This window comes from Bidens hawaiensis, unplaced genomic scaffold (genome assembly GCF_021521415.1).
Source record: "Bidens hawaiensis isolate Kalapana, Puna unplaced genomic scaffold, B.hawaiensis_p1.1 tig00029317_1, whole genome shotgun sequence".
Taxonomy (NCBI): Eukaryota; Viridiplantae; Streptophyta; class Magnoliopsida; order Asterales; family Asteraceae; genus Bidens; species Bidens hawaiensis.
The window spans coordinates 144,639-150,932 of record NW_027494844.1 but is presented as its reverse complement, the minus strand read 5'-3'; the positions used below and the strand labels follow the sequence as shown (position 1 = coordinate 150,932).

At 33.3% G+C, this 6,294-nt stretch overlaps 1 protein-coding gene across 1 annotated transcript; it reads right to left on the bottom strand.

The window, feature by feature from the left end:
* Window positions 1-1,244: 1,244 nt before the first annotated feature.
* On the bottom strand, window positions 1,245-4,597 carry LOC143578673 (ER lumen protein-retaining receptor). Its single transcript, XM_077062168.1, has 6 exons — window positions 4,406-4,597; window positions 3,026-3,291; window positions 1,829-1,944; window positions 1,664-1,737; window positions 1,498-1,561; window positions 1,245-1,413 (listed from the first exon to the last, which is right to left on the bottom strand). The coding sequence occupies exons 1-6, from the start codon at window positions 4,494-4,496 to the stop codon at window positions 1,377-1,379; spliced, it is 648 nt and encodes a 215-aa protein (XP_076918283.1). The 5' UTR covers window positions 4,497-4,597; the 3' UTR covers window positions 1,245-1,376.
* Between the last annotated feature and the right edge of the window lie 1,697 nt (window positions 4,598-6,294).

The window sequence follows — 6,294 nt, the reverse complement described above, 5'->3', positions numbered from 1 at the left end:
CTTGCTTCATTGTGGCTCTTGATCTATTAAAACTAGTCTTGGTTGCTTACTATGAGCTTGAAGAAAACACTCTAACATCCACTTGTATGATTTGGTAGTTTCGTTGGAAAGCAAACGGACCGGGTTTAGGGAGAGTGAAATGAAGCTACGCCTTTAGGCCCTCAATTTATAGAACAAAAGTATTAATTATACATATGTAATTTGAAATTTGAATTGATGTGTGCGACTTGAGCGGCGTTTAAACAGAATTAAGTCTAAAAAAAAGACAAAGAACTACAATACTTATGTGATGATCAACCCCTATAAAAGAAACAAACATCATGGCGTACCTAAAAAATAATTTGAAAATCAAACAAATTAATACATTAATGTAAAAACACACATAAACAACTTACATATTGGTATGGCATGTGGCGTCAAATGCTAAAACTCCGCCGAATGCCTTATAGTTGCATTTGTAACGTCTTCAGCCTAAAATAAAAACCGCAACTCACCTTCAACAACAGTGTGAACAAAAGAGAAATTAATTAAATCAACCACAACTCAACTCACCAGGCTATTTGTCACCACTATGCATCTTTTTCTCCTAGGAAGGCTCTCCTGTTCCTTGAACTATTTTTAAACTCGTTTGTTCCCTAACCATGTGACGACCCCTCTTTAACAATAAATGTAACCTATATGAAATCGTCGCACCAATATTTACCACACGGGTTTAACCTTTGTATACATTCATGGGCGTAAAAATCCAACTGATGACGACTCCTTTTAAATCCTTATTATTGAACAAGACCATGACTATGACTTTCAACAAAATCGTATAATATGAAACTAGAGGTGCCGTGGGTAGCTTTTAGCCTTACATGTGCTTTGCATTTGCTAACCTTGTAGTTAGTGCTACATGGAGACTTTGAAGGTGAAGTTGTTGTCAGTGTATCAATATTTTTGCCACGATAATTACCTGCTCTATTGCAACGGATATATACTTATGAGTTATGAGTAACAACACCCTTAACAATCTTCGTAGTGGATATTCATAAATCAAATTCATCCTTATCCGTATACAACCCTATATTTAAGCTAAATCTTCACGTAAACCCACACGTACACTGTAAATGCTTAAACACTCGTAAAGAGTGAATAGTGACTTTTTTGTCCAACACCGACATAGTCTTTTAAGGTTATATAATGATTCATGTGACCTACGCTTCAACATCGTTAAAAACCAACCATGGCCAGTTAAAAAATGTATAGAATATAGCTTCAGTACATTCATTAATTGTTATCCAAGGTACATCAACATAATCTCTCCAATTCAAAAGTATATAAAAAAGTATGATTCCTTAAACTATCAATCGGCGCGCATAATAAAACGACCATCAAGCTGGTAATTGGAGCTTTACATTGTTCTTCCAACTGTATCCAAAGAGTAAAAATCAATTAATTCAAAATTTTGGCACTCAAAAGTTATAACATAAAGGGGTAGTTAAGTCATTTTACCTTTCAAAGTAGTAATAGAAGAAATCAGCATAGAGCAATGTTTGGACTAGGCCTGCTATCCAAGCTGCAAGATCAATAACATCATTGTATGTTAAATGTTATCAAGATAATAATATATTTAAAACGTTTATAGATTGTAGAATGAGATAATGATAACGTGGCATACTGATCCAATGGACATAATGAGGCTCGGTGAAATAACGGTAGATCCAGTTCAAAATGTACAATGCGCGGTATGCTCTGCACAAGAAAAATATAAAAAATATACTAAACTTTTGACAAAACGTAAAGTAAAATATTATTAATATAAGTGTATAAGGAAGTATGTTACCCTAGAAGAAATACATATTGACCAGTCAAATTGTCAATATTTCTAGTTCTCTGAAGTAAGACCAGCTGAGGAAGTATAGCAACAGCTTCCAAGTATATAGAGAATGCCCACATTACCTTTACAATGCAAACATTAAATTTATATATGACAACAAATTCCTAATATAGCAAAATTAAAAAGTTTGGTATAAACGAGCCGAGGCGCTCGTAAGCTACTAGAGATCGGCTCGTTAAAAGCTCGAATTGAGTCAAACTTAAAAGAGCTCAAGCGCCAAGACCAAGCACGAGCCTAGAAATAAGCTCGTTTAATAAACAAGCCGAATGCGAGCTTCATATATTGAGCATGACTAGGCTCACAAGCCTCTTATTTATATAAACATAATAACTTTTATTAAATATAACAAATATATATTATTTAGAAAAAATAATTACATTAATATTTATACACATAATTATAATGATAAATACAAATATTTATAATTTATAAAAAATATATTTGTATATAAAACAAACTAAATAGATAAATAATATATAATAAACCAGACAGGACGGGGCCAAGCAGAGCATGAAACCGGAAATTTTTTGACGAGCCGAAACTATGTGTAAGCAAGCCAAGCCGCTCGTGAGTTACTCTAGATTGTCATGTTAAAAGATCGAATTAAGCTGGGCTTAAACAAGCTCAATCCCGAGCTCGACCCTAAAAAAATAAGTTTGTTTAATAAATGAGCCCAAGCTTCACTTATCGAGCTCAAGCTGGCTCGCGCCTAAATGAACCTACTATTTATATAATTCTATTTAATATACTATTAATTTACATAAAATTTATTATTATATATAAACTCATAATAAATATAACTAAGTGATATATATATTATAATACATATAAAAGATAAAATCATACACATATAGATAGATACATAACAGAGAGAGAGAGAGAGAGAGATTATGAATGTATATAAATTAAATAATAAATGATAAATGGGCCGAGCTCCAGCTTAAAAGGAATAAAGCTCTATACGAGTTGAGCTCAAGCTCAGCCCAACTCGTTTACACCCCTAGCCAAAAGTCAAGCTTTGGATATAGAGCTTGAAATGTGCCAAGTGTTATGCTAAACGAGCTGAGCTCTGTTGAGTTAAACGAGCCGAGCTCTACTCATTTACATCTGAACGCCTAGCTTACATTAGTCCATGTTGATTACCTCTCTGAAAGTGAACTTTTCATGAATAAGTAGAGCTAACAGCAAACACGGAAGCACGAGAAAATAATGTCGAAAGGTGTCTTGATCTTTATCGTATGATCGGCGAACAATCTTGTGGCGCCTTATATACCATACAATAGAGAAAGAACTACCCAGAAATATTAATTTCATGACAGTATTATATACTGAAACAAAATTTGTAAATATATCTAGATAGCGAGTAGCGAAAACCAGTGCATAGAGTTCCTGAGTCTTCAATGAAACCCCTGCATACACGAATGGGGCATGTTCATCTTTATTTAACTTTAACCGAATAAACGAACGAACACGAAAAAGCAAACGAATGGAGGTCTCTTGTTTGTGTTCATTCATTAAGAAAATAAGCATGTTCGTGTTCGTTTATATACTTTCATTAACACTATATATGAACAACTCACAAATGTAAACGAACATGAGAAGCAAACATAACTTCACATATATGAATAGATGAAAGTACATAAATAAGCAAACACCAAATATAAGTAAACATGAACATCAATAAATGGGACTAAACATTTAATAAAACTATTCAGACATAAACTAACAAACATAAATGAATCAACTTAAACGGATTTAAACAAAAATGAATGAACTAGACATGTGTTCATGTTCGTTCATTCAACTAAAAGAAAAAAAAACGTTGATCCTTTTTATTCATTTCTTAAATAAATGAAATTCATGCCAAACGAGTTCAAGGAACGTTCGGTTCTTTTACAGACCAATTAATAACCTAATAGTGATTAGCATCATGGTTTTAAAAGAGCGTGAGGCACTCAGAGGCGTTTAGGTCCTCAAAGTAAGAGCTTCACATCTCTATGTGCAACCAGAAGCTGCATATTTTTTACACATAAACTTTTTTATCAAGTAAACCATTCAAAATATCCTCATTTCTCTAGTTGCTTTTACATATCGGCCACCTAAACGCCCAAATTCATACCAATTTTGACCAAGAAGTGCATTAATAACACTTTTCATTTTTCAAAACGAGTTGTTGGTGTATGTAGTATGTAGAACTAGAAGCTACATCTCTTTTACATAACAGATCTACACGCCCTATCTAATACCTATATTCGACCAATATATGCATTAGATGTACACGCGCTTTGAAACCAAGATTGGCATACAACCAACCAACCAATTTGCCCCAAAAAGAGGAACATAAAATCCACAATGTTTAATTAAACCAACACAATAATTGTAATAATAATAATTATTATTATTATTATTATCCCCAAATCATCAATCAACAACCCTAATTCCTAAAATCACAACAAACCTAGAAGCAGTATGAACCATCTACAATAGTATATAACTAAAGGAGTTGTGTATATAACAAAGTACCTGCACATGATTTGATGGTGTGGATCTTGAGAAGCAAGACGAGGATACTCGCCAGATGCGTCATGTCACCTGCAAGTCTGAACAGATTCATCTTTATCTTTTGTTGGTCTTGAATTGAAGAAGAAAGAAGTAGAAGAGATCTGGGTGTTGAAAATGTGTGACTAATTGAAGCAGACAATATGAGATCGTTGTTTGTTACACACGAACAAGGTTGTAGGAATGAAAAACGGCTCAGGCTTATTATTATTATTATTATTGTTATTATTATTTTCTAATTGTTAATTTGTTAACCACTTGGGCTAGCTCAAGTGGTCAGCCAAATAATGGGTAAGAGCTTCAAGTCGATTGGCCTCTCAAGTTCGAATCTTGATGGAGACACGAGTTTTCTATTAGAGTGTCCCTTTCCGGAGAGCTTGCTCTTGTGGGCGGACAACTCCTGTCAAGTGGCACGGGCTCGAAATTTTCTCGTGGAACGCCTAGCCAAACTCGGATGCCAAGCGTGGGCCCGGTTAAGACAACATAGTCTTGGCACGAGTAGGGCGGTTATGGCTCTCTCCGAGAGCTGTGGCTGAATATTCAACCACTATAAAAGTCACCGTTCAAAAAAAAATTGTTAATTTATTAAAACACCAAATAGAGATGCTATGTATTTTATAAGAACTAGTTTTTTTCCCGTGTTTTACAACGAGACTGTTAAACTGATATAAAAATAGACGTAAAAACATTGGTACACAAGAAAGTTGAGTGGCTTTAGTATAATCATTGTTCGCGAGTTTTCTTAAAAAGATGAAAGGAAATGGAAGGAAAGAAAATAGTTATGTTTTCAAGTTTTTTTCTAAAAGCAAGTTGAAGGAAATGAATAAAATGTTGTATTCCTGGTTTCAATAAAGAAAATAAAGGACGATATAGAAAGAGAAATAAAAAGCAAAAAAAATAATGAAAACTTTATTTCAAGTTAAATAAAATAAAAAAGAAAAAATGGAAATGGAGAAATAAGAGGAGAGAAAAAAATAATAAACTAGAAAGAAAAGTAAAGGTATTTTCTTTCTTTCTTGAGTGAACTTAACAACACAACATAAAACCAAAATACATGTGCTATATTTAGGTTACTTAATTTTTTTTTAACATTTATAAAAATCTTACAAAATTGGTAAACAAGAAAGGCAATTGACTATAAAAAAACAAAAAAAATTCAGTGATTTTAGTTAAACATTAGTAAAGCTTTAGTTCCCAATGAAATTGAGTCAATATAATTTTTTTCTTTGTTTGACTTAGTAAAGAAGATTTAAGATCTCTAGTCATGACTTCATTCTTTGAATAATTTGTGGGGGAAAAAATTGACTACATTCTGAGTTTTGACAAACCACATATCACCCATTTGCAAATAACTTAAATTGGTTTCAGGTTTTATCTAAATGTTATGTGAAAGTTAAAAAGGTGTTTCATCAAGAGGTTTGATTAGGTTTTTATGTAGCTACTGTTTTAGCTTTAGTTTGAAGTACGGTGTGTGTTTTTTGTCGTACAAATATCCTTGAAAATGTGGAAGTACCATGTTTGTTTGCAATAATGATGTTCTTTATTTTTTTGGGTAATTGGGCTATTTGTTAAGGGAAGATGTATATTGTAGAAATCACAGGAGAGTTAGGTGGTGTTTGTTTTTCATTAAAAGCACTTCCACATCTCTTTTGTCTGCGCCGCGCAAACGTTGTACTCTGCAGTGTGTTTGTTTTTTAGAAGATATTTCATTAAAAAATGTCTGCGCGTCCTCTTCTCCTAGAAGTCTTGCACATGTCACTTCTGAACCTCTTCTCCTCTTCTTTTTTCTTTTTTTCATTCATCAGAAACACAAAACCTTCTCCTTCTCCTTTCCAACCCCAACCTTCTCCTCC

What these genes read in the sequence shown, in the direction of transcription:
- LOC143578673 (XM_077062168.1), bottom strand. Translation starts at nt 4,496, where the DNA reads ATGAATCTGTTCAGACTTGCAGGTGACATGACGCATCTGGCGAGTATC. An exon ending in AAAAGTTCACTTTCAGAGAG is followed by an intron (nt 1,945 to 3,025) that starts GTAATCAACATG and finishes TGCATTGTAAAG; the next exon opens with GTAATGTGGGCATTCTCTAT. An exon ending in TTCTATTACTACTTTGAAAG is followed by an intron (nt 1,414 to 1,497) that starts GTAAAATGACTT and finishes CTTTGGATACAG; the next exon opens with TTGGAAGAACAATGTAAAGC.